The sequence below is a fragment of the Coffea arabica genome, chromosome 3c, assembly GCF_036785885.1.
Source record: "Coffea arabica cultivar ET-39 chromosome 3c, Coffea Arabica ET-39 HiFi, whole genome shotgun sequence".
NCBI classification, from domain to species: Eukaryota; Viridiplantae; Streptophyta; class Magnoliopsida; order Gentianales; family Rubiaceae; genus Coffea; species Coffea arabica.
In genome coordinates, this window is record NC_092314.1 from 3792076 (window position 1) to 3820007 (window position 27932).

The 27932-nt window shown below is 36.6% G+C and overlaps 4 protein-coding genes across 10 annotated transcripts; all 4 read left to right on the forward strand.

Moving 5' to 3' along the window:
• Positions 1–91: 91 nt before the first annotated feature.
• Positions 92–2048, forward strand: LOC140037541 (photosynthetic NDH subunit of subcomplex B 5, chloroplastic-like). 2 transcript variants are annotated; one of them, XR_011841457.1, is made up of 6 exons: positions 92–400; positions 494–554; positions 1192–1254; positions 1343–1401; positions 1535–1819; positions 1907–2048. XR_011841457.1 is itself a non-coding variant. In XM_072081896.1 (5 exons), the coding sequence occupies exons 1-5, from the start codon at positions 152–154 to the stop codon at positions 1763–1765; spliced, it is 663 nt and encodes a 220-aa protein (XP_071937997.1). In that variant the 5' UTR covers positions 93–151; the 3' UTR covers positions 1766–2048. The 2 variants fall into 2 exon arrangements, 1 of the variants encoding a protein (XP_071937997.1); XM_072081896.1 differs by having other exon boundaries at positions 93–400; positions 1535–2048.
• Positions 2049–3592: 1544 nt separating this feature from the next.
• On the forward strand, positions 3593–6805 carry LOC113734208 (serine/threonine receptor-like kinase NFP). Its single transcript, XM_027260602.2, has 2 exons — positions 3593–5099; positions 5931–6805. Exons 1-2 carry the CDS (start codon positions 3972–3974, stop codon positions 6666–6668), a joined length of 1866 nt encoding a protein of 621 aa, XP_027116403.2. The 5' UTR covers positions 3593–3971; the 3' UTR covers positions 6669–6805.
• Positions 6806–7534: 729 nt separating this feature from the next.
• LOC113734209 (transcription factor UNE12) lies at positions 7535–11063 on the forward strand. Of its 2 annotated transcripts, XM_027260603.2 has the most exons (7): positions 7535–7954; positions 8170–8265; positions 8578–8697; positions 8788–8853; positions 9414–9479; positions 10212–10289; positions 10422–11063. In XM_027260603.2, exons 1-7 carry the CDS (start codon positions 7697–7699, stop codon positions 10650–10652), a joined length of 915 nt encoding a protein of 304 aa, XP_027116404.2. In that variant the 5' UTR covers positions 7535–7696; the 3' UTR covers positions 10653–11063. The 2 variants fall into 2 exon arrangements, with proteins under 2 accessions (XP_027116404.2, XP_071937996.1); XM_072081895.1 differs by lacking the exon at positions 9414–9479 and having other exon boundaries at positions 7547–7954.
• A 3278-nt stretch (positions 11064–14341) lies between these two features.
• On the forward strand, positions 14342–27703 carry LOC113734210 (putative ion channel POLLUX-like 2). 5 transcript variants are annotated; one of them, XM_027260606.2, is made up of 24 exons: positions 14345–14733; positions 16120–16172; positions 16708–16826; positions 18297–18592; positions 19302–19373; positions 20336–20411; positions 20509–20607; positions 20683–20837; positions 20914–21018; positions 21326–21412; positions 21930–22014; positions 22107–22254; positions 22910–22986; positions 23078–23158; positions 23858–24049; positions 24134–24247; positions 25042–25134; positions 25266–25392; positions 25464–25540; positions 26372–26419; positions 26522–26591; positions 26712–26785; positions 27142–27252; positions 27327–27703. In XM_027260606.2, the coding sequence occupies exons 1-24, from the start codon at positions 14651–14653 to the stop codon at positions 27429–27431; spliced, it is 2547 nt and encodes an 848-aa protein (XP_027116407.2). In that variant the 5' UTR covers positions 14345–14650; the 3' UTR covers positions 27432–27703. The 5 variants fall into 5 exon arrangements, with proteins under 5 accessions (XP_071937998.1, XP_027116407.2, XP_071937999.1 ...); XM_072081897.1 differs by lacking the exon at positions 20914–21018 and having other exon boundaries at positions 14342–14733; XM_072081898.1 differs by lacking the exon at positions 16120–16172 and having other exon boundaries at positions 14387–14733.
• Positions 27704–27932: the final 229 nt, after the last annotated feature.

A 27932-nucleotide genomic window follows, 5' to 3' on the forward strand; every position in this document is an offset into this window, starting at 1 on the left:
AAGCCAAAACCAAAGTGGCTTTCTCAACACATGTTACAAGTTAACTGGACCTTCACACCAAAAATTTTGCCTCTATGGTGACTTGATCTTTAGGAATAAAAATTAAAAAGAACCTAAAAAAACACCAAGAAACAGAGAATAAACGGAAAAAATGGCAGGATCAGTGACGCCCTCAGTTTTCTCCATCAATTTTGCCCGAAAAGTTGCTTCAACCAGATGTGAATCATGTCAAACTAAGTTAATACCCTCGTTTCAGAAGATCCCGGGTTCATTTTTCTCAAGGATTAATCCTCAGCTTAGCAGGATTAGCTCAAAAAGATTGAATGCAGGTTTATCAGAAATAGAGCCTGACCTGAATGAAGATTTTGTGGACCGCTGGAGAACGAACGGAATTGAAGAGGTATGTTTTTTTTTTGTTAGCCTGGCGATTCAGTATGCTCCAAGGGTCTTAAAACTCAGGCATATTTAGTTACTTTTGTGTTTGTGATTACAGGATGACTTTAAGTTTGGATATTATGATGATCACCATACTTACTATGAAGGTGACGATAAAGGTAAGGCTCATTTTACTTCATCATCTAGCCATCTTGCTTAAGAATATTCCTTAAAGCATTCTTAGACTATTACAAATTTCCCATGAGTGGAATTTCATGGAACAAACCAGTTTTAAAGTACTGTTTAAGCGAACTTAGAGCCCTGCAAGTTGCAAGGGAAAGGAAAAAATCTTGTTTAATCATTGATTTGCATGATGCTTCATGATACATCATACAGAAGTCCAAAAGTAATAGCAATATATTTCGCTTTTGCCATGATGAAACCATCTGGAATCATTTATGGAGAAGGAATTTTCCCCACGAATTTCCATGAAAGTTCAAGTTTTGAAACCCTAAGGTTGTTACTTTCAACTGGAGGCTACTGTACTTCTCATTTCCACTGCCAACCTTTTAGATTTTTCTATTTCTCAATGGAAATTTGGAAAAGTTCCTAGTAGTTGCACCTAGGCAGAAGTTGTAGGATTCAATGTGTTAATGGAACAATAAAACGCTTTAGTCGTTTTTAGCTGGTTATGAAGCAATGCAAGTCATGTAATCTTGCAGAGTTGATTTAGTTTTTTGACGCCTAACTCCATCATCATTAGGAGGATTAAAGTCATTGTTCATTGCGAATATGAATTTCAAACTCTCATTCCAGGAACATTTTGGGGATCAATTGCAGAAGATTATGCTGCAATGGGACCTCCTACAGGATTCCAAGGTATTGACCATCATCCTACTGAACTCTAACCTATGTCTTCCAAGATAATTAAAGCATACAATTTTTTCCTCTTTCTGTCTTGTTGCAGGTCTTATTTCTTGGATATTCCTGCCAGCAATTGCTGCTGGGATGTACTTCAATGTACCGGTAAGAAGAGCCATATTAACACTAAAAACAGTATATATGCACGTCTGATATTACTTTGTTTCGTAAAATTGAATAAGAATGATGCATTTCAGCCTTGAACTGAGAGATGCTCATTTCACCTCTTGACATGCAGGGAGAGTACTTGTACATTGGAGCAGCTGTTTTTGCTGCAGTATTTTGCATTATTGAGATGGGTAAGCCAAGCGAACCACACAACTTTGAGCCTCAAATATACAACATGGAGAGAGGTGCTCGTGATAAGCTAATAAATGATTACAATACGATGGATATATGGGATTTCAATGACAAGTATGGGGACCTTTGGGATTTCACTGTGACAAAGGATGACATAATGAAGAGATAAATTTGATCAGAAGCAAGAAATTAATGATGCGAAAGTTGATACAGACTTTATTCTGTAAGTTATAGTTTTTGACTCCTCCCTTGTTGAATGTTTGAGAAATTATGCAAGAGATTTGATATTCGTAGTCCCGTTCTTGGCAAGATTATGCAGGAATAGATAGGAAACCTTAGCTCTGATGCGTTAGCAAACAGGAAATGCTCTGAAGAATTGATTACAGAAATTTCAGAAAGAAAGAAGGACAGAGAACTTTACTATAAGATAGTATATAATTGCTCTTCCATCATTGAGTTTTAATGTTCCCCACAATACACGTAAATGCTGCAATAATAGCAGAATGGTACAAATTTTTTTTTTCCATTTAATTCCATTTAATGGTTCTGCAGAAATGCATCATTCCCTGCAGTGGAAATGCATGCCAAGAATATCCTTTTGGCAGGTTTCTAGATATCTAGCATTCTCACATAGGCATGTAAAAAGGTAGAATCCCATTTCAGACGGAAGTGGCAAAAATATCTTCATTTATTTTCTAACAACATCCAAGTACAGAGTCACAAGAAAGACCGAGGAGTGAAAGAGTGATTCTTTCCAACAACTGAATGACACATGGTGGACATGGTGACCATGGTTCGAGTCTGGGAATATCGTATTCAAGGGGATTGAGCCTCTTCTCTCGAGCAGCAAGGAAAATAATCGGGCCGAAGGTCCGAATACTCCAGTGTCAGAAAAAAAAAAAAGTGACACATGATGGGAATGAATGATTTACTCTTGGAAAGTTCCATAGGTTTAAACTCATTCATTTCCCCATTGTCGTGTATGTTGGTCTGTACCAACCATGGTTAAAAGGCACGGTCGCGGTCGCGGTCGCGGCTTGGAACGTTCCACATCGGTCTCGAAATATCGGTCGCGGTCTCGGTGAGACGCCAATTTTAAAGTATTTAATATTCTAAAAATTGTTAATAATATAAAAAAGTATGCTAAATAAAAATAATTAAAAAATAGCAAAAGAAATGGCCAAGTCAATCCGTCGCGGTGTGACTCGGCTGATTTCTCGTCTTGACTCGAGATAACTCGGAGTGACTCGGCCGAGTCAATCCCTCGCGGTGACGACTCGGCCGATTTCTCAGCGAGTCAAGTATTTCGATATCGTTTCGTCACGGTATCGTATCGGTAGGGGGCGAGACGGTGACGACTCGGCCGAGTCGCCTCGGTCTCGGCCGAGACTTCGAACCATGGTACCAACAGCAAAGTTGCCTGATAGTCGAATATTTAATTATGAAGTCAAGCCGTCTATCAATTAAAACAGACTAGAGTCTTTAGAACTTTAGAACTGGCAAAGTTGTGTTTCCTTTGTGGTTTGATTTTTCTCCCATTTGTGGAGTGTGAACTACGGCCCAGCTTAGTTTTCAAGAAGACAACCCTTCCAATACGCTAAATTCTCATTGGCTATCACACCAAAGTTTCAAACTAATAGAGAGTCACAGCCACTACACAATAAAGCCATCTGCCACCTAATCGCATTAAAGACTACTACTGCTTTCTGTTTCCTGTTCACCCGAATATTTAGATAGTTCGCCCCTCGATTTTGAACCAGTCAACTATCCTATACATCACAGGACAGATGCAATTAAAGCTTCAAAGTATCCGCTGCAGAATACTTGAAAATTACATATGGTTCCTTTTTTTTCATTTATTATTTTACCTTGCAATTGCATGTGAAAAATTTTGTAAGGTCTCCACAAAAATTGGCTATGACTATTTTGGATAATGTAAGACGTGTTGCTTATTTCAAGCTATAGTAAGAAAACTCAACCGCAGAATAGAAAACTTGGGGGATATATATTCATATTCAAGGAAAATTGTGAGAAAAAGATACTAATGACTTCTGCCCGGATGCAAGAGTCGGACATGTCAAAGCAACGGTGCGTGATTGCATTCTTTTTTCTTAAAATAGTCAGAAAACAACAAAGACAGAAATGAAATGGTTGACTGGGAATTCTTGTGAGTGGGACCGACAAGGAGGAAGTTCCATGTTCTTCTGCCAAGCATGGTGAGAATACAGAGAACTGAGAACTTGACTTCTTCGGCACCATATAAACTAGATTGGAACCTTTGCCTTGGCAATTTTGCTAGCAGTATATAAGGGTTCTTTTATTAGTTTCTTGGTTGCAGAACTAATCTAACAGCCCTTCTCAAGTTCAAAGCAAAGATGAGAATCAAATCAAGATATCTCTCCTTTCTGATTTTCCTCGTCCTTTATTCTCAGAATCTGAGTCTTACGGAAGCTCAAGGACCAACCACCACAGGATACGCCTGCTCAACGACTCAGGCTGTCTATCCATGCCAAACCTATGTCCTGTACAGAGCTTTGGCTCCTGATTTTCTTGACCTGGCATCCATAGGTGATCTGTTCTCCGTCAGCCGACCGACGATAGCAAAACCGAGTAACATATCCAATACTACCTCCCCACTCCTCCCTGATGAATCCCTTTTTGTTCCGATTAGTTGTGGATGTAATTTTATCAACAGTACTATTGGCAACATCTCATATGCTGCCTTAAACTACACCATAAAAAGCGGTGACACCTTCTGGAAAGTATCAACTACGAATTACCAAAATCTCACCACTTACCAATCAGTTGAAGTTGTGAACCCAAATCTGGTCCCAACCAATCTGGATATTGGCAGTAATGCGGTGTTTCCAGTCTTTTGCAAGTGTCCCAATTCAACACAGTTGCGAAACCGCACCAACTATCTTGTTAGCTACGTTTACCATCCTTCTGATAACTTCTCTTCTCTTGCCTCAAGGTTTGGGTCAACAGTACAGTCTATAATTGATGTTAATGGTAACAATACTCAGCCTTTTGACACAGTTTTCATCCCGGTATCACGGCTTCCTGGGCTTTCACAGCCTATAGTTCCTCCTGCCTCTCCCGTTTCTCAGCGTAAAAATGACAGGAAAGGTGCTGTCATAGGTCTGGGAATTGGCTTAGGTATATGTGGGCTCTTGCTGATATTTGTTTGTGGTTTATGGCTTCATAGGGAGGCTTTGCTTAAGAAAAAGTTGGCAAAGGGGAAAGACGTGGAGAAACAGAAATTTGACAGGGCAGACAGGGCACCGTCGAAGGATGCAGGGGTGAATTTATTAGCTGATGTTTCAGACTACTTGGACAAGTATAAAGTGTTTGGAATTGAAGAGTTGAGAGAAGCTACGGACGATTTTGATGAAAGTTTGGTGATTCAAGGGTCTGTCTATAAAGGCAGCATCAATGGAGAACTTTATGCCATCAAGAAGATGAACTGGAATGCCTATGAAGAACTCAAGATCTTACAGAAGGTAAAAAGTTTCATCCTTTTTACTGTTTTTCCATTTTAATGCTTCATTTTTTTTTTTACAATATTTCTAGGAATTTCTGATCATAATTTTTGATCATTTCCTTAGGAGTGGTCAGTGAATTTTCCTGGATATCTAGAAGTACAAGATTTACCATTTCTCATGTGTTAATGTCTTTAACTACCTTTCATTCCGAGTAAACAAATGGCAACTTTTCAACGAGACTAATGATGACAATTTGGACAAGAAAAAATGGAATAGTATGAGATGAGAAAGAAAGATACGTATTGATACTTGAAAGCAGAAGCTTTAACTTCTACCTTAATTGATTATTTAAAAAATTAATTACCACATTATTGATCATTCACTTGCTAAGGGAATATATGAGATTAGGTGAAGTGGGCCTGTCTTTTTCTTAAGCATGATGATTTTTATAAACTCCACTTGTCCTCCGGATGACAAAAGTCTACATATAATTAAACCCTGTAAAAATGCTGTCATCCTGTTCCATTTGCAATTGAACTTTGACACATAGGCCAGCATCCTGCAAATCAGTAATACTAATTATACTCTCTTATTTTATCGTTTGGTTGTGTTGAATGGGAACTCGACTGATGTCATTAGTATAATAAACTTGGGACTTTTGGACAATCCCAAAATTGTGTGCGTAAACTTTGACAATTCTGGTCTCTTGGACTTTGTGACTTCTGTAACCTTTGTTGCTTGTCCCTGTTTTTGGTCTACATACACAAAGCATTTAACCAGATTTTACTAACATGATCAAATTCCAGATTTTAACCACTTTTTCTCCCCCCCCCCCCTTTTTGGTTGAAGGTGAACCATGGGAACTTAGTGAAGCTAGAAGGCTTCTGCATAGATCCAGAGGAGGCAAATTGTTATCTGGTCTATGAATATGTTGAAAATGGTTCTCTTCATTCATGGCTGCATGGTAACAAGAATGATAAGCTAAACTGGAGAACAAGGTTGAGAATTGGAATTGATGTTGCAAATGGTCTGCAATACATTCATGAGCACACAAGACCACAAGTTGTCCACAAAGATATCAAAAGCAGCAATATTCTGCTAGACTCAAAGATGAGAGCCAAAATTGCGAATTTCGGGCTGGCAAAATCAGGCTGCAATGCCATAACAATGCACATTGTTGGAACTCAGGGCTACATTGCCCCTGAATATCTCATTGATGGTGTTGTTTCTACTAAAATGGATGTTTTCTCTTTCGGGGTGGTGTTGCTTGAGCTCATTTCAGGCAAGGAGGCGATCGACGAAGAGGGGAAGGTTTTATGGGCTAAAGTTGATGGAGTTTTGGAGGGAACGGAAGACAGAAAGGTGAAGAAGATGAGAGAATGGATGGATGAGTATTTGCTCAAGGAGACGATCTCAATGGAAAGTGTTGTGAATGTAATGACTGTCGCACTTGCTTGTTTGAGCAGAGATCCTTCAAAAAGGCCTAGTATGGTGGACATTGTGTACGCATTGTGCAAGAGTGATGATCTTTACTTTGATCTTTCTGAGGAAGGATCATCTCCACGATCAGTAGTGACAGCAAGATAGACGAGCTATGTAAAACACACAGATCACACAGTGGGAGAGATATTACATGCTGTATCTTTTTTTTTTTTTTTTTGCCTCCTTGGTTTGTAAATTTTTTAATAACCACTTAATCTGTCGAAATAGTGGAGTATTTGGTATTTGCATTTTCTACCTAAGCAAGTTTAGTTATGTTTCGTAGCGTTTATATATGGAGTTAATCTGTTTTTGTTTGTAGAATTTGACAAACAAAAAAACAAAAAATGTTATAGAATCCTAAAAATTCATTTTAGGATGTTGATTGCCAACAATATCCTAAAAGGCTTTTAGTAAGATATATATATATATGTGTGTGTGTATATATAGGATGTATGTATATAGTATGTGTGTGTATGTATATTGGAAAAAGAGAGTTCAATGAAATAGAAAATTCATACAAATGCTATAACCTTCAAAGTTAGAGACAATTTTTACCTACTACTTTTCTACATTTATCGCTATTCTATTTCTTGGTCGGGAACTGTTATTTGTATTTTTTTTTTGTTAACTGCACTCCCATCATTTATTTTATCATATAATCTAATAAATAAAAATTATATCATAAAATGACAGTGAAAGTGCGATTAACAAAAATGGGAATGCAAATAACATTTCCCTTCTTTGTCTTTATAATCTAGCTATTTCTGCAATTGATTTGTAGATAGTTTGGCTAATATTTCAAAGTTACACTCTGCTACAAATAAATAGTTAAAAAATATTAAAGAAAAACAATAACCTTTTCCCAAATCCTAATTCTAATTTTATATTTCCACCCACAATCTCTCCAAAACTACAATTTTCAACCCTGACAGACCAAAACTGCCAAAAGTCGTCACACTTTTCATTTCCCCAAACGCACTAACACTAAATAGGCACGCTAACAGAAAACTCCACAGTCCACACCAAACGACAAACAAGCAAACATCCTCTTCCACCTTTTCTCTCTCTCTATCCTTCTCTCCGATAGTCCCCTCGCCGGGAAATTCTCCGTCTCCGACGCGTTTTCCCCAGACATGGCAACAAACCCACCTCAGGAAGGATACCCCACGGACGACTTCCTTGAGCAAATTCTCCAACTCCCTTCCTACTCCGGCTTGCCAGTAAACGACGTCGGAAGCACTTCGGACACGGCCTCGCTTAACTCTGCTGTCTCTCAGCTCAGCTCCGTCGCTGGCGGTCTACACCATCATCAACAGCTGTTCCCTTTAGGTCTTAGCTTGGATAATGGCCGGGATGACGTCACTGACACTGGAGCTTTTGGTGTTAAAGCAGTAAGCTTTGTGAAATTTTTTTTGTTTTCTTTTTTCTATTTTTCCTTTCGTTTACTATAAAAAATGAGTTTTTTTTGGTGAATTGACTGAAATTTGGAAGAAATTTTGAACCTCTTTATGTGGTGATTTTGTTCTCGAGTGAAAGTCGAATTAAGAAATGGACTTTTTTGTTAGTCTGGTTGATAATTTAATATTCTTTATGTTATTGCTTGCAGGATAGAGGGGAAGCTGTAAATATGGGAAGCTTGTACCCGGGCTTTGAACAAATGCAGCCTCACGGGATGCGGCATGCTGCACCTCAGGTCCAGCAGGTGATATTATTTTCTATATTTCATCTATAATGATCATACATCTATGGAAGACATAGTTCGATTTTTAGCTGTAGGTTTTGGTTATAAAGATACTTCAGATTGTCTAGTGGTTGGAGTTACATGTATAGCGAAGGTAGTACTATAACAGTCCAATTTCAGGTTATGCATCCAAAGGAAGTCATTAGGTTCCGGAATTTATGTTGATGAGATGTTATGATACTCTTAATAAATTGTCAACCACTTTTGATACTCTTAATAAATTGTCAGTTTTATGAGTAGGTAAAATCTTGAACCCCTGAATGGCTTTTGCAGGCTTTTCAGGGCCAACCAACACCAAGCACTGCAGTGACTGTGCCACATCCACCTGCCATTAGGCCAAGGGTTCGTGCCCGAAGAGGACAAGCGACAGATCCCCATAGTATTGCTGAGAGGGTAATAAAACTAAGATAATTGAGGTATTCGAGGTAGTTTAAGAAGAGACATCTTTTTAACTTGTGCAAATGTATTGATCTCATGTCACAGCTACGTAGAGAGAGGATATCAGAAAGAATAAAGGCCTTGCAGGAACTTGTTCCTAGCTGCAACAAGGTTTTGCTCTGTTTATCTGTTGACAATGTAGATTATTGGAAATGTTTCAGTAATCTTTTCTCTGTGCTAACTCATCACTTCGTTAATTCATACTATTTTACTTCTCCAGCAAAAGCTTATTGATAAGTTTCCGCGATGGAATATGAATAAGATGATTACATTATCTTTGAAGGATTATGTGATACATTAATGTCTGTGTACTGATGGCATAGTTAGGTTGTTGCTACTTCAGCAAATATGGTCACCCAGATTGATATATCATTATTTATATGTCACACAATTCAGTGGGACAATGACCTTTGAGCTGTTTGCCAATGTATGTTGTGGGATTGAAGTGTAGCTTAAGAATGAAAAAATTCTTCACTTTTTTGTCATGGTGATTGCTCTGTTTTATAATTGACGTGACTCATTATCAACTTAACCGACTATGGGTTGTATAACAAGATGTTAAAGGAATTTAGACAGTAGAATGTGTTCCTTTTCTCTTTAAGCAGGATGTATATTGTTTTTGGACTGAAATTTGGTGTTCTCTCTTTCCTTTTTCTCCCTTTACTTGGCAGACAGATCGAGCTGCAATGCTTGATGAGATTCTAGATTATGTGAAGTTCTTAAGGCTTCAGGTCAAGGTATGGCCATGCCAGTTGCAGAGATTTTAAGTTATTATTGGTGATCACTTTGTTGTCATATTTGGCTTTCCAATTGTTATTTGCCTGGAAGGTGCGTTTGTTTCAGAAGCATCTTGGCTGATTGCAATCAAAGACACATTAATAGTGCTTGAATGTCAGTTGAGGGAAATGGGCACTTATATAGTAACCTCAGCAGGTAGATATCATTTAATGAATGAAGCCATCCTGGCTGAAGTATTTTTGATGATATAGGATTTAAGAGTGGCTTGAAGTTCATCTCCTAAAAGACATTTCTAGGATTTGTGGCTTGATCTTGCTCTTTTTACGACCTTTTGAAGAGGTTGACAAATTTCATCCAATAGACGGTGCTGACCTAGCAGGTTCCATTACTTAGAATGTTTTGGACTCTAATGCTACAAAGTATGAACAAGATTGTTTGGTCTGAGCTGCGACATATGCAAGTCCAGACCAAGTTTTAACAGAAGAAATCTAAAATAGGTACTGTGTGCCAGGAAGGGGGGTTGGTCAAGTGAGATACCTGCCCATGAGGAACTGCTTTCCTGCTAAATTATTTTTCATTTATTGATATCAATATGATAGGTTGCCTGGACATCTCATTACTAATTTCATTCAGATAAATTTTCAATTAATGTCACATCTGTAAAAAGTTTTGCAGATATTACCATTTTTTTACCTGCTGCCCTAATCTCATACCAAACAACTACTTATCAGGTATTGAGCATGAGTAGGCTAGGGGGAGCTGGTGCAGTGGCACAACTTGTTGCTGACATTCCATTGCAGACTGTCGAGGTAATGTGAAGCATAATTTATTTGTATTGAGCCTTGAGCTACACAAAAGCTCATGTTCTTCAGAACAATCTCCTTGTTTGCTTCTGCAAAAGTTGCTTTAACCTTAACAAATTATTCTTGTCAAAAATAAAGGGCGATACTGGTGAAAACATAACCAACCAGCAAGTTTGGGAGAAATGGTCCAACGAAGAAACAGAACGGGAAGTAGCTAAGCTAATGGAAGAAGATGTTGGGGCTGCAATGCAATATCTTCAATCTAAATCACTTTGCATCATGCCCATATCACTCGCAGCACTTATCTATCCTACTCTTCAATCAGAGGAGCCCGCACTTGTGAAGCCTGAACCACCTGCCCCTTCATAAGCACCAAATTTCTTGCACGTGCCTATTAGAACTCCCAACCTCACCTCTTTACATTTTTCTCCATCAGCAATTATGTTTGTTCTTACAATCCATGGCAGTGCAATCTAAGTCAGACACCATTACCATACTTCTAGCTTTAGCCCTCCTTTTTGGACCATCTGTTTTGACCATGAAGTTTTAGTTGGACGACTTAATGATGTCATTCCCCCATGAAAGCTTGACAGATGTAGGCACTTTATCTAAATTAAATTGCTCGGATGGAGGGATTGCAAACTAAATATTATCCTTCAAGTGCTACTCCCCCTTTTGGCTTGTGGGATTGTGGGGATCATTTTGTAGTTTGTGGATAGTGGGACATTGTAAAAGCGAACAGCTACTTGTGATTATACCATATTCTAAGATTTTGATTCAGGCATGGCTAGTAAAAGTGGTTACAAGTACATGATTGCTGCTTCTTATTCTGAAGGTTTTGACATCAAGTTGATTAACGTGGTTGAGTTGATTGTTCTTGAAGACTTGAACAAGCTAATTACGTGTTGGGTACAGTATAAAAAGTCGAAGTTAAAATGAGATTCTTGATTTGGCTGATCCTCTTGCTGCTAAATTTGGCAACCTGATGATCTTTGATTTGGCTAATAATTTGGTGAGATTCCTTGCCACATTTTATCCTGCAGAATGTTAGGCCAAGCATTTTAGAGCTAACATTGTACATCCAAATACTTGATGCTACCAACTTTTTACTCTCTTAAATCAATACGGTGGCGGCTGAAACACATCGTTGACTTACATTTTTGATCATCAAAATAATTCATGTCAAGTTGAGGGGGACATCCGTTGTGGAGGTTTGGGTTGGAATCCCCTTTGATGTATCCCACATCGGGGTTGGGAGGGTTTGGGTTGGTAGTTATAAATCTCCTGCGGGATCTCAAAGGATACCGACTTTTGGAGTTTTTTCGGGGTTTAGGTTTGTAAAAATTGACGTAAGGTCTTTGGGCTTCGAAAGAAAAAAAAAAGTTGAGGGGGACATCAATTTGGCAAAATCCCAGTCGGTCACTCCTAGTAATAAGGAGTGTTAAACAGAGAGCAGGTCAGGTGATCGAAAGTTACAACACGATCCATCCCAACAGCCCTAAAGTTGTCTGATTAGAAGTGAAAATGACTCGGCCAAAAATTTCCAATTTGTCCTCCTTTGCCAGCACCCCATTTGACATCGACAGCTCAATAGAATACAGACGCTGCCCGATGGCAAGTTTTCGTTTCTTCCTTTCCTCCCGGATTTGGCTGAAATCTTAAGATTCTTTTTGCGGCCTGGACTGGAAGAGCGAAAATGGAAAAGGACAGCAAGCACTCGCGTGTTCCTCCATTACAAGAAATTTCTCCGGCTGATGTGGTGGTTAAGCGATAAAAGCAGTCCAGCACAACCATCCGCCTGGGTACTACTACCTATTTGATCCTTCCAAACCAACTGTGTAGTAATGCGTTCTTTTAATCTTCACAATTCCTCCTCCTCCTTTAATAACGCGTTTGATTTCGTCTTTCCATCAAATTCCCCCCCAAAAAAAAAAAAAATGGAGAGAGAGCCAAAAGATAAAAAAAAAGGGGAAAATTAACTCCTTCCAGATGCTCTCTCTCTCTTGTTTTACATACAAAAATTGGCTTTGGTTATTAAGATTTACAAAAAAAAAAAAAAAAAAAGAAGTTCAAATTTTGTTCTGTTTATATCATAAATATAATTCTAAATTACATTTTTATTGCATATACATCCAAACAGACAACACCTGTGCGAAATAAGGCCATACATTAGAGAGGGAAAATTAACTCCTTCCAGATGCTCTCTCTCTCTTGTTTTACACAAAAAATTGGTTTTGGTTATTAAGATACCTTATCCGCTGAGTTTGCTGTCCATTATCTTTTTTTTTTTCTTCTAACACGTGGTGTTAAATTGACAATGCAATATTGATTTTAACTTGTGAGGCTGTTTTGGACCACCATTGACGATTGCATATGCCCTATGAAAGGAGCACTCCAGTAAATACAAGGAGTCAGTTTTCAAAAGGGGGTCCTCTTTCATTTTCTTTTTAAGATTTAAGATTAAACACTGTAACATGTTAAGTTTTCACTTTGGAAAAAAGGGGAAAAAAAAATCTCTATGCGTCACAAAACTAGATCTAATCTTGGAGTCTTCAAAAATATTAATTAATAACATTTGCATTTTTCCTGTTCTACCTACCGTTTTTGGTGCTGAATGGATCAGAAGAGAGTACGAGTGCGAAGAAGCAGTCTAGGAATCTGCATTTAAGACTTCGCAACTTAGTACCAAGTGAAAACAATGCACAGACCCCCCGGGTTGGCTCAGTGCTAGGGTGCCTCCTTAGATCCTGGCACCGTGTAGTCGCGGTTCGACCCCTTCTATCGTCTCGTGTCTTCTGAGGAGTGGAGGCACAAGTGAAGTATGAATAGTCGAGTCCGGAAATATAATCCGTTGAATCCCGATACTCACTTCGTCAGAAAAAAAAAAAAGAAAAGAAAACAATGCACAGAAGACAGCGACGTGGTTCACTTGCACATTTTTGCTCGACTCCTCCTATCTTTTTGTCAACTCCAGATATTTTCCTCAAAAAAAGAAAAAAAAATCCAGATTTTTATCCTTCTATCGGGTGGGCGCGGGTCAGATACTTGTTCCGTCCATCATTTGTTAGACCTCGACTTGTACCTTGCGAGTCAATCATTTTTTGTATCCTTATCTGTCCTGCATATCAGCGAGTACTCAGTTATAGGGTATCTACTGAGATAAGATTAGGTTAACAGGTATCTCGCTCCATCCCATTTATCATTTAATTTTTTTTAAAAAAATTATACTGATTTAATTTTATATTTTACACATTCATCTAACATTTAATAAAGACTTTGTTCTAAAAAAAATTTCTCACCAAGGAACAAGCATGCAAAGAAAATACAAGACAAAGGAAAATTTTTTAAAAGAATTCAAAATCAATAAAAGTTTGAAATAAGTAACACATTTTTTTGATTATATATTCTACATTAATTAAACTTTTTTTTTTTATAAAAAATAAGATCATAACCCCTACAAAATGAATCTTGTAAATAAATTATAATCTCTCATATTTGTAATGCAATTTATTCAATGAAATTGCTTATATAGTTTTAAAAATATTACTCAACAGTATGTGTATAAAAAAAAATAAAAAAATATATATATATATGGAGTGGATCGGGTACCTGTGAATTTTTAATTATTTGATCCTAACCCGTACCTCATCCTATTGGGTATTCAACTCTCTTTTGATTGGATCACAGGTTGAATATCTTAAATTTTGGATCGGATCGAATATGACGGGTTTCGAGTTAGCGGATAATTTGCTCACCCCTACCTTCTATTGTATATTTACCGTTGTATCTCAAATTACAAAAAGGTACTATTATCTACAATAATCCAATACGTGTATATGACGTGGATCCTTAGTGTCCCTTTAAATTTTCTAAAAAAACTAATTTTAAGCCCGCAAAATTCAAATAGATCAATTTCAACCCTTCAATCCCTATATCATTGTACAAGCTCCTTATTTGTCCATAAAATCCATGCTCAAAAGAGCATACAAGCAAAAAATTAAAAATTTTAACCAAGCTCTCTCATGATTCACATCTAATTACTACTTTTTTAATCCTTGTCGGCGGCCCATCAATGCTAACATCAAATAAAATGAGATAAACCCTTTTCTTTTCACCGTAAGACAAAAAAGACCCTTTTTTCTTTTTCATGTTTGGAGATCAGTCAATTGTAATCTTCTAGGACTTGTAATCTTTTTTCATATAATAAAAGGCAGAACACTTTCTGGGTTCTTTCACTTTACATCACAAAAATGAAACAGTAAACTGTCTCTGAGTCAGCGACTACAATTTCCAGAAAACTGCCTCAGTCCTCCTCTTAGTTCATTTTATTCAGAAACAAATTCTGTCGAGAGAAATAAGCAAAAGGGATGCTGCACCTTCCCTTGTATAGCCCAGGGCCATGTTTTTTAACATCAAAGCCAAGATTGACCAAGATTTCTCCATTAAGGAGGTGAGCCATTTGGATTGAATTCTGATTCTTCAGATTGTTCTATATTTTATTAGTAAGAAATTTTTTCTGGTTATGATTGAATGCATGCATTTGTTTGATCAAGTACATTTGTGCTGTATCTAATGGAAACATATAAAGTTGAAGTCTTGTTTATGTTGAATACCAGATAAAGATTCTTTTAAATTTTTTTTATGCAAGTTAGTACATGTAATGTTTTTCTTTCTGTTCTTGTTTTTTGTACTCTTCCGTCCCATGTAATTGTCGTGTTTTGAGTTCATATGAATGTTTAATGCTATCAACTTGTTTGAACTTTTCATCTGGCATTTGGATCATGAGTTTGGTTTGCTTGATGAAATGGTATGATAGTAATTTTCCGCAACGTTTTTGAACTTTCTAGACAAATGGCAGCTTATTTGCTGCGGTTTTAGGCAATGGCTAAATACTGTGAAGTCATCACTAATGATCAATTGCCTGAGTAGGCAGCTGAAAAAGCCAAGAATGACTAATGATAAGAATTCCTGAGGAAGGCACAATGTGGAGCAAAGTTATTGCTTTTAGAATTCTAGTAACTCTCTGAATAAAAGATATAGATTAATTTTTTTTTTCCTTTTTTCTTCATTCATCTCATAAGGTGGTTTTTTCACCTCCATTATTGTTTTATTTGACATTACAATGGAACTCAATCTACTTGACAGAAGTCTTGTATTTTCCTCCAAAATATCCTGGAAAAAAGATGATAATTCAACTGTATAGTATAGAGAATGCAATCTTTATTTGACAGCAATGACATTGCCAGACATTTTCATTGAGTTTTGTTTTTCTTTCAGATACTTGAGAAATTCATTGTGTTATTGAGGTGCTATTGGGGCTCTACTCTAAGTCTCTTGCACTGCACAAAGCATAGCACCACTATAGCTAGACTAGAGAGAAGACAAAAAGAAGATGAAAAGAACTGAGATTTAGTTGCAGACATCCTTTTGTATGCGGAATTAATGAAAAGCAACAAAAGATACTCTGTTGTAGTTGCAATTTTTTGGGATTCTTAGCTGTTCGTAAATTTGTCTTAATTATGTTACAGCTGGTGAATTTGCATCCATCAGTTAACTTTCTTGCGTTTTTATATAACATCTGTTCTTTAATCTAGTGTGCTGATATCTGGAGCATTAATTTTTGGTTGAGGCTAATGGACAAAATGTGCTTAAACTAATAAGATGAAGGAACTTCTTAATCTGTGGTCTTAAAAGAGTGTAGTGTTTCTGTGTCACTGATTCCAGACAGAGGAAAAGTTTCTTTGTTAAGTGCATGTATTATATTTTGATTTTGGAAATCATTAGCTTTCTTTTGGGGGTAATAATATTTATGAAACTCAATGCCATACTCCTGCAGGTGCAACCTTCCTTCAGCTTTTTGCCCAGGTTACTTGCTATTAAGTGAAGATGGTGAGTTTTGCATGTTAGTTGTGGATTTTCAACGATGGATGTGTGCATTACTTTTTGGATTAATCTTTCCTACACTGACAGTGTATACACTATCAATATTGGATAAATGACAACTATGCAAAATTTGAATTTGAATTCAACTTTTGTACACATGTAATGAATCCAACAATGATAGTGTATACACCGTCAGTGTAGGAAAGATTTACTCTTACTTTTTACTTACTATCTAGACAATAGTTATACCAGAACATACGTATCACCTGGTTTTCCAGATTTGTTCATGCTTGTGTGCTGGAAAATTCCTCTAATTTGTAATCTTGATTGGGTTTTTTGTGACCACATGGCCATTGTCTGTGACATTCTTTTTTTGTAAGACAGACACTGTCTATGTAATTGTTTCGAAGATTATGCAGGGGTTTACAGTTTACAACTTCCATGCCTTCATTGAATGCTTTGCAATTGCTATTGTTCTTGATCTGAGTAATTTTGATCAGTCGTTTTCTCTTTACTGACGATTGTTGTTATCTGTTGCTAGGGAAATGGAAGATCAGTTGCCATATGAAACATAGGGAGTTGGATCCTTCAGTAAATATAACTGATTTGAATAAAGTTAGTGATAGATTCTCAAAGACGGAAATCCAAAGTATTTTTCAGGTGCATGTTCCGTGGTTTCCTAGAGCTTTAAAACTGTCAAAACACAATCTTTTTGTCTTTCAGGTACTTCCATTCAAATCGCTTAGTCAGTACTTGCTCATCAGAGGGTTTCTGGCTACCCAGATTTCATTGCAGGCATAACATTTGTTCTTTAGACTGGGGGAAGCTTAGGAAAAGAAAGGATGTGGATGTAAAGAGACTATAGAAACATGCTTAGTGGAAGAGCAAGGGATATCATTGTATCCATAATCCAAAATGAAAGACCGAGGTTAAAAGATAAATGCCTCTATGAGGAGATAAGAATGAAGACTTAGCTACAGAGGAATCATCTGTACTTTCATAGCATATTGATAAAGTATATTAAGCCATAGCAGAAAAGGATCATTTGCAGAAATGTAATGCAGCGTGCTGAGATTTTTAAGTGCTGATATTTCCTTCATCCTTGCCATCCCTACCTTCTTCCCTTGCTTCTCACAATTTGTTAAGAGGAGACAAATCTTATATGCTACGAGATCTCATGGAAGCTAAAGCTAAAAAGCAGAAATCTTTGCATTTTTGTCTTATAAACTCTGGCAAAATGCAGCTATTTTATGCTGGATAAATAACTGGAAGCTTAATGTGACAGATTCTGAACCTAGCAGAAGCATAAAATGATGAAAGAATGCATTGAATGGAAGAAATAAGTACAGGATAGTAATCTAATTCATACAATCTGTATAAACAGTGGAATATCTGAAGCTCTTGCATCTTAAACTGTGTAATTGCCTTTAGGCATAGTTCTTTGGTGGTGAAAGTCATGCATCGCTTGATGTGCTATCTTGTTCAGATGTAAAAGTTTGCAGTCTGGGGATACCTGGTTATAGCTGGCCTTAGGGCTGCAATTGAATTGAGTCAAGTAGAATCTGATGATCAGGAGATTCTGACTGTCTTGAATTTAAACATGAATTCAGTTAAGCCTTAATCTTTATGCTTGAGTTGAATGTGTTACTATATTTGCTGGCCTTAAAGTCTCCAACTTTCTCCTAGCCTTGTGTCCATTTGTTAAAATCTATTTCTAGGACTTGTTTCATTAAGTTCTTCCTGAACTCCTGTTTCCTTGTTTATAAAATTGAAAAAGGAAGCTAATACTTCTGAAATTTGTACAGAATGAAAATCCTGGTCTAATTGCTGGTTTTTCAGTTTAGAGTTTCAATTCTCAGACTTTTGCATGAAGATATAAAGAAATTAAACTTGCCTTGTGCCCTCAGGGATCAATAGATATAACTTAATTGATACTGGATTGTTCACTTTTTGATTGAAGTCAAACCTAATAATGAGTCTATTATGTGAATAGTTTGAAAAAGAATGCATCTGGTCGCAGCTCTACTTGTACTACACTCCTTCTTAAGCTGCTTCACCATATGGAAGATAAGCAGTTCTAACTGGTTGATCTACATTCTATCATGTAACTGATGATGGTTCTTGCTACAGCTTGTGCAGGGTAAACATGCTAAGCTTATTTTAGCATTCATGACATCTTTTTCCCTAGCTAGACTGATAGAGTTCTTGTCCAACACTGTAAAGCTGAATGCGATACAACAGTTATTCTTCTATATGATTTGTACATATCCGGTTAAGAGTTCACCTTTTGCTTGTATGTCAAATTCCATGAGTAAACCAACTCCTCTTCAATTGGACGTTTCTTTGCCTCCATTTCGAGATATCAGATGGAATTTGTCAAGGTTGATATATTTATTCAACATGCAACTTGAGAGAAATGTTGCGACGTAAGTTCTACACTCACCTCCTTTGAACTTCACTCAAATATCTCGTATATGTTGGCTTAGAGGATCATGGAAGTTCTACTAATTAATTTTAGGAAAATGGATGAGCTACATATCTTATTTTCCTCCAGAAAGTAGATCGTTGGCCTTTGGCTTAGTTTGAAGCCAAATATGTTTTCCTGCTTAAGGCTATTTACTTTGTTACAGCCAATTTATTTTGTAGCATACCATGTATGGCCTAATGAAAGATTTCCAATTCCCTTCTGGGTGTTTAAGTATTGTTAATATGTTTGAGCACATGCATGTTAGCTCAATGCAAAAGTCTGTTTAAGTTTACTCCTAAAGAAGTTAATAAGCTGGGAATGGTTTCTAAACTGTGCATAATCATGAAAGGGGTTGAATTACCTGCCAAAAAACTATGAAATTCCAATTTATGCCTTTTATCTGATGAAGTCATTTTGCCAGTTCAAGCGTTTTTTATATGATGAATTCTGAAGGTTGCTGTTTATCCATTTTAGTTTCACTGTGAAATTAATGCCAATTCCAATTCCTGTGAAACTATGAAATTCCAATTCATGCCTTTTATCTGATGAAGTCATTTTGCCAGTTCAAGCGTTTTTTATCTGATGAATTCTGAAGGTTGCTGTTTATCCATTTTAGTTTCACTGATCTTTTCATTTTACATGATACTGGGAATTTTGCTGTTATGCAGATTTTTCGTCGTGCTCCTTATATCTTGTATGTCATTTGTCATCATTGGTGGTTTGCTCTTCTATAACTCAAGGTAGAGTACCATATTCATTCTGAATCTTTTCTGTATAAGCCACCCAGTCAGATGTGCTTGATTTCTATGTCCTATCTGTCATTTTGTTACAATTGCTCAATTATTATTTCATATTATAATTTTGAAGGTTCAAATCAATTCAATCAACTGTGCTAAGCATCCTTGTACTTACTTCTTTTTGATGAGGATGTGGTAACATTGAAAATTGATTGTTTATCTAAATTGAGTTTAAAGAGCTCTGATTTTTTTTTTCTTTTGAAGTGTTCTAGTAGAAGACAACTGTATTATTCATCTATCACTAATTATGAATTATTTATAGTTCCCCACAACTTTTTGTAGGAAAACCATGTTCAATAAAATTCCTTCCATCTTGACGTGTCCAATCTTATGCTAGATCTTCTTAAAAATTACCCAGGCTTGAATATAAGTTGTAGAAAATTCTGCAGATTTAGTCAATCAGTTAATTAGAGTTCAAGAACTGCAGAAAAGGTCAATATGATTAAGATAATATGAGACTAGACTCAGTTCCAGAAGAATTAAACTCAAGCTGCATTTGGAGCTTGCTTGAATTACTCTAGCTAGAGGACCCTACTTTGTTAAAGTGGCCCTGATATTTGCCATCCTATAAGTTTCAGGTTCTTGTTTGTGATTGAGTCGATTTTTCATCTGATTTGTTTGTTGTTCCAGTTATGTTAATGGTATCTGTTTACCTGGACTGGTTTCAAGTACTTTAAACTTCTTGTTTTAAGGATGCTGTGTTGGAAAACCTAAATATATGGTTCTGAGTTGGTCTATTATTTGCCACTGTATTCTCTACCATCTGAAATTTGTTTTGAATATTCTTGACAATATATTTTTTGCTGAATGAGTTCCTCATGTAGGGTAGTAGAATCATTCCCTCTCCCAATTTTGATTTCCCATGTTCTTTTGCTAATACAGACATGTCTTGTGGAGATATACAGGGGCAGCAAACAATCTCTTGAGGAATGCTTTTGGGAGGCCTGGGCATGCCTTTGTTCATCATCAACACATCTTAAAGTGTGAATTCTTTTGGTTCATTTGATTTGAGAGGCTGTAACTATGCCATGAGGTATCAGTGGTTATTGTCATAATATGATTTTTGCTTTAACTGCAGCAAAGAACACGAATAGAACGTATCATCGGCTTTGTTCTCGCTATTTGGGGCATACTGTTCTATTCTCGCTTATTAAGCACAATGACAGAGCAATTTAGGGTAAGCTGTTGTAACAATTTCAAGTTTCCTAAAGTTAATTTCCAAATGGCATCTTTCTGACTACCCTTTGGACAGGGTAAGATGCAAACATTAAGAGAGGGGGCACAAATGCAAGTTTTAGAGACTGATCATATAATTATATGCGGCATCAATAGTCATCTCACCTTTATACTAAAGCAACTAAACAAATATCATGAGTTTGCTGTTCGCTTAGGTACTGCAAATGCCAGGTAATGCTCCTTTATATGGTCTTCTCTATATTTGATGTAGTGCTGCATTATTATTCATTTTGGTGTATGTGTATAGGAGGCAGAGAATTCTTCTTTTATCTGATCTCCCAAGGAAGCAAATAGATAAAATAGCTGATAACATTGCCAAAGATCTCAATCACATAGATGTCCTATCAAAGAGGTATCTATCAAATTATTTTTTACACTAACTTGCATGCATATGACAATCTTGGCATCCCAGAGAAAGGTTGTTCATGGCCGTCAGAGCTGTCATTATTCAAGTGTTGTACTTCTATGGAAAAGGAAGGGAGTTTGCTTATAGGTAGCTAAAATTTGCTTATCTGAAGGGTAAAAGAGGAGGAATAGATAGATGCAAGTATTTTATCATTTAGCACGTTATTCTCTTTAAATACACAAGTGTTTTGGAATAGCCTATAGACCCATTGCCTACTTACAATTCTAACAACCGGTAACTTCTGATGGTGCAGTTGCAGTCTAAGTTTGACAAAATCATTTGAAAGAGCTGCAGCCAACAAAGCACGGGCCATCATCATATTGCCAACAAAGGGCGATAGGTAAAAAGTGATGTCCATCAGATGAGTATAATTACTGAAACAACTCCTTTTCCCTCTAACCTTTTTTTTTGGTAATTTTGTTTGTCATTTGGTTGGATATTTAGCAGCTAGTCATTCTGATTTGTAATGATTAATCTGTAAATGAATTAAAATTTATCTATTACTTTGTCTGAAGTAATATACAGCTACTTGCTTTACTTGACTGTAAGGCCAACGATAACCAAGTTTGAATTCAGATTCATCAAAGCTTGGTCATTTTAACATATTAACCAAAGAGGCAATTAGTATTTGGCTTTTGAAATGGGTGGAACTCTTTAATAACCAAATAGTGGACATTAGTCCGCAGACAAACTGTTACTAGTCACTATCTATTTGTTGGTACTTATTTTTCATACTAATCTATCTCTGTACCACCATGGATTATGTTACTTAAACGAGAATTAAGATTTTGTCACCACATTTAGTTTTTCTTGGGTAAAAAAATATCTTTAGTGATGTCTCCATTTCATTTTACTAGATATGAAGTTGATACAGATGCATTTCTTTCTGTCCTTGCACTTCAACCGCTTCAAGAAATGTCCTCTGTTCCCACAATAGTTGAGGTATGATACTAGGGGGTCAGTTCTGATGTGCTCCTTCAAAGATTTATCATTTGAAGTGTTAGAGCTAATTCTTTTGCTTCAATGAAATGCAGGTTTCAAGTTCCAACACGTGTGAACTTTTGAAATCAATCTCAGGATTGAAAGTGGAGCCTGTAGAAAATGTTGCATCCAAATTATTTGTTCAGTGCTCTCGGCAGAAAGGACTCATTAAGATATACAGACACCTTCTTAATTACCGAAGTACCGTACAACTTCTCATTAAATGTTAATTCCCTTGAGTGTTTTGTCAAGGCATGATATTTCCAGCACATCTGGTGTGGTTGACATGTAATTTATGCGTGATCGAAATTTTGTCGTTTGGCTTAATAGACTGGTAGTCATAGATGGAGCCTAAAAGTCTGCATGCTGCTACTGTGCCATATCTTTTTGTTGTATCCCAAAATCAGTTTGAGTCCCCATATAATTTTGTACTGCTACTTATCAATTGATTCAAGTGCAAAATAATAAATCTCTTGCCCTTGCCACTCTACACCTGTGAGGTATGACTATTTTTTAGATGCAAGGGAATCTGTTTCAACTGTATATTTTGTATAATGGATGAATATCTCTTGATACATGTTGCAAAAGTTTGAACACCCTTTATGTTTCATGGATGGCTTCCGTTTGATTGTCTTTTTGTAATTCTTTTCATCAAAGCTCGTCATCGACTGACCATTGCACGATAGAATTTTCACTTTCTTGGCAACTTAAAGTTGTTTCTTAAACTGCTGCAATCACATTTTGTCCAATGTATTCTGTGTTTCATCGATTTTTGTCATCCATATTCATGATTTTCATCCCCCAACATTATGAACAGAGTCTTGCTGAATTTTAATTGCTTGTGTACCTTTTGCAGAAAATGTTTTTAACCTTCACTGTTTACCAGATCTAGTGGGACTAAAGTATAGGCAATTAAGATGTGGATTCCAGGAGGTCAACCCTTCTAATGATTTTGTGCAGTTTTTTTCCTTTTTTTTCTTATGGCTTCTTGGATTTACTTGATTTGTTTATCATTGTCCCTCAGGCTGTTGTCTGTGGTCTTTATCGAAATGGGAAGATACATTTCCACCCAAACGATGATGAAGTTCTACTACAAAATGATAAAGTATGTGAAGATTGTACACAATATAAATTCTTTTTGCAATACATTCTCTGCAATCATAAAATTATCCTTGTTCAAAGAAGCATTAGAAGGCATATCTTCCACAAGGTCATTTCATATTTGAATTCAAAAGTTGATCTTGTGCCTTGTGAAATAGAACCAACTTTGGCTTATCAAAGGATAATAATGAAACAATGTTGACATCAATTATTTACATGTAACGTATTTTTAGCAGTCAAGAATAAATATTTGTACTTCTTAAATACAATCAGGCTCTGGCATATCACAGGACCAAAAGTTGTGGTATTGGCCCTTGTCATGTTGACTGCAATAATTTACACTTACAACTTTTCCTTCTTTCACAAAACTTATAGAGACTTGATCACCACAAACTGCTGACTGTATTGTGATCCTTGAGGTGACACAAATATTCTGTAGTATCTATCAAGCAGTGCAGTAAGAAAGCAGCTGCCTAGCCTCTGTAGTACCCATGTGCTGAAAATCAATTTTTTCATCATGCAGTAATCATTTATTTCTCTACACATTATTAAACCCTGACCTCATAGCTGCAGAGGGAACAGAGTTTGTTTGCAAGTTTTGAGGTGTTTGACTTATTAGCTTGATTTTTATGTTAGTTTTTGATGGGATGTTCGAATTTATAAGCATCTTTGCCCTCCAAAATTCTATGTTATACATTTGCAGGTTTTGTTTATTTCACCCATTCATGGGAAGAAAAAACCTCGACTTGCAATATCAAGTGGTCTTGATGAAGATGATAACACTCTCCCAGATCCTGAAACTCATAAGAAGGATGGTAGGTCCCTTAGTCAGGCCTTTGAGATTACAAAAGCAAGGCTTGGGAAGATAGCAAAACGATCAAAATCAGGGTCAAAGGTATTCCATCCCGAGAAAAATATTGGTGATGTTACACATGTTGAGTCTTTTTGTCTGAATTATTCTTTAAACTTATTCCTGCAGGCATCTGACTGGTCGCTAGGACCCAAAGAATGCATATTAATGCTTGGATGGCGCCCTGATGTAGTGGAAATGATTAAAGAATATGACAACTATCTAGGCCCTGGAAGTGTATTGGTATGTGTTGCTGTTCTTTAGCAGGATGGTGTCATATATGCTATTTGCAGTTAGCTGTTGATTCTCAATCACAACATTTAGGAAAGTGCCTTCTTTGTTGTAACAGACTGGGTTAACCTTTGCAGTAGTGTCTGCGAAATATTTTTCCTCTTCATTTTTAGGTTTTATAGTGACACTGTGTAAATGTGGAATATATGATGTTTAAGTTACCAAAATTTACCTATTATTTTAAAATAAAGAGTACGTAGCTCTCTAAAGAAGTATCGAAGGTTCTAAATACAAACTGTTACACAAATAATAAAAAACTTCAGCATTGAGAAATAGTTCAGGTGGAATTATGAGATTCTTTTGTTGAGAAATTTTTCAATCCCCAAAATCATTTGCAACAGCATGATGACTGCCTTTTCTGTTTGATGAGATGTCCTGCTTCTTTTCAGTTATCTTGTCCAAGTATTTCATGTGTTATAATACCATGTTATAGCAATACAGGATGGTATGATAAAGAAATTTGTTCCAAAATTTTCTGCTAACTTGTCCCCTTACTCTTTTATTGCTTATCATCAGCTAAATGACCTTTTCTCAGTTGTTATAAGCAACTCATCAATTTTTAGCCGAATGGCAACTATTGTTTTCCCATTAGGCATTTATCTCCTTGGAAACTTGTCTTGGTTACAAGGCATGGTAGGTCACTAAATATCACTTCAGAAAGCACTAATGCAATGCCTCTGAATTTAGACTTGGTAAGTTTTTCAATTCTATGCTTTTATTTATCATCTTTGTTTACCTATCTGTAGGAAGTCTTGTCAGATGTGCCAATGGATGACAGAAATAAGGCTAGCAAACTTGCCGGCCAAGGGAAACTAAAACATGTCCGAGTCTCTCACAGGGTATCTCTCAGTCTTATGTTTAGACCTTTTTGTCTTGAGTACCAGTTAGAGGAAACTGAATTCTTGCCTTCAGTTGGATCTTGTCTGTTCCTTTTTTTTAAGGTATTAAATGTAGATTTTTAATGTGGCAGATTGGAAACCCAATGGACTATGACACTCTAAAGGATACCATCACAAACATTTGGAAATCTTTTAAGAAAGATGAAGATATTCCCTTTTCCATTGTTGTAATATCAGATAGAGAGTGGCTACTTGGAGGTAATGGCTTGTGATATTCATTTGGTTGAAGATTGAGATGGTATTACAAAAACTTTTTCCTCTCGGTTCAGAGCCAGCCAAGGCAGACAAGCATTCTGCATATTCTCTCCTTCTTGCTGAAACTATCTGCAACAAGTTTGGAGTAAATGTAAGTTCTCTCACGTAGCTCTTCTCGTAAACATCGTTGCCCTCTATGAGACTAAATCTTTCTTGCATAGAAATCCTATAAAACATGGTTATACAACCATTTATTCATCTCCAGGAACTTATGGAAAATTTGCTGTCAGTTGAGATTGAATTTGTCAGAATTACTATGGTATAGATATCTACTTTATGAGTACTCAATGATACAGAAAAAACAAAGATGCAACTCGAAATGATTCGTGAACAACCAACACATAACATAGTTCCATACATGTGATGCTACTAGCCTTTGTATTCTTTTGTTCATTCAATGTGCATTAGGAACTTAAATCAATATCTTTGTCTTGATGGTGATTGCAAATATGGCTACTAGATTGCTTTATTTGTATCTGCACCTCTAGTAGTTGTTTTATATAAGCCACATGGAACTTTAATGTCACTGTTCTTCTCTCTGTGTGTCTTTGCAATGTTGGGAAACCCACGCACCTATTTTCTTCTTAGAGTCAACAGAGAACAGCTAACTTTGCCTGTGGATGTGTGTCATCCATCAAGAACGGGGCTGAAATACATTTAGTAATCATCTTATACTAATTTAAGTAGCAGCCCCTTTTCAGAAAATAGAATGAGAAGGGTCTGGTAAATTTTATTGGGAGCTGCCTAAGGGATAAAATGAGTTTGCATATCCTCCACACAGTTTTACTATTTGTGAAGGATTAAAAGAAGAGCATCCTCTTATCATTTCTCATCATGTTTAATTTTTTGTGTTCTATTATAGCACTGAGCTATGTCGTCTGCTTCAGATACTGCAATTGTCTAATTGCTGCATAACTATTAGGTACATAACCTAGTTGCAGAAATTGTTGACTCAAAATTGGGGAAACAGGTATTTTCCTTGTGTTGCTGGTTAGAGCAAAAATATATGCAAATTGTCAACATAAAGAATTGTCTTTATAGTTTGGCGAAACTGAATCTTCTGAGCTCACAGATTACAAGAATCAAGCCATCCCTCACTTATATTGCAGCGGAAGAAGTAATGAGCCTTGTAACAGCTCAAGGTTATCAGTTCTGTCTGTAGCTCAAAGAATGTTCTTAACTTAGTTGGACTTTGAAGAAAAAAGAGAATGTTTCTCAACAATATATCTACTCATGGTCATAAGATTCTTTGGAAATGGCAGTGGCAGAAAACAATGAATTGAATGAGGTTTGGAAGGATATTCTGAATGCTGAGGGAGATGAAATATACGTCAAGGTAACTCTTGGCAATAGAAACATTTACATTTATGAAATTGCTCTAAGTTGTTGTTTTAGGGATGAGCCATGATAAAGTCGTAAGAAAGCATATAATTCTGCACAAAACACTAAATTATTCATTCGTCTTGTATTTGATATAGCCAATTCTAGATTGAGCTTGGTGGTGTTGTTCTTGCACTAACTAGAATCAAATCTAATAGCTCGTTGAGAGAGCAGCTGGTGGTGGTTGTCACCATACCCCTTAAATCTAGGACTTTGACTCTATTGAGAACTTCTGAGTGATGAAACTAGTTTTTCTTATTCTATATCCAGGAATCGAACACTAACTTTCTTGACATGCTTTTTATTTTTTAGGATATTAGTCTCTACATGCAAAGTGGGGAGAACCCCTCATTTGCGGAGCTTGCTGAAAGAGCCAACTTGCGGGGAGAAGTTGCCATTGGCTACATGAAAAACAACAAGAAGGTATACTGTCTGATTTGTTTGTCCAAATGGAAAAAAACACTTTCAGGCTAAGGCTAATACATTCTTTACTGCAGGTTATCAACCCAGTTCCCAAGTCAGAACCGTTATCTCTTCAATTGATTGATCATCTAATTGTGATATCTGAAATGGAAGGAGAACAACCTATTGCTTTGTCATAAAAGGGAAAATCACTGAAAAAGTTCCGCTTGCTCCTTTTTCTAATTCTTTGAGCTGGGGCATCATTGCTAACATTACTTGCAAATTTTGAATGTTACACAGTTTTGTCAGGATCCATGCAAAAAAGGCTACACGTAAGACCATATTTTTTCTAAGGATAGTTGTAATGCTGGCCATGGTACATTCTCATCCTTAACCATTGGCTGCCTCTGGCTCAATTTGCATGTAATTTGTTACTGTTATTTATTGGCTGCCTCGTAGAAGGCTTGTTGAATTGATATTTGTCTTTAATTCATTATTATTGGTGTTATATATACATGGTTCTAGTGCAAGTTCATTCTGGCTACTTTCCAGTCTCAGAGGAACAAACTAGTCTCAAAGGTGAGCACTCCCTCACCTTTTGTACGATCTTGGATTCTCATCAGTTTCACCTTCTGCCTGTCTTAAATCTCCTTCGCCCCCTTCCCCACAACCCGTCCCATGGTAAATGCATGATTATATGG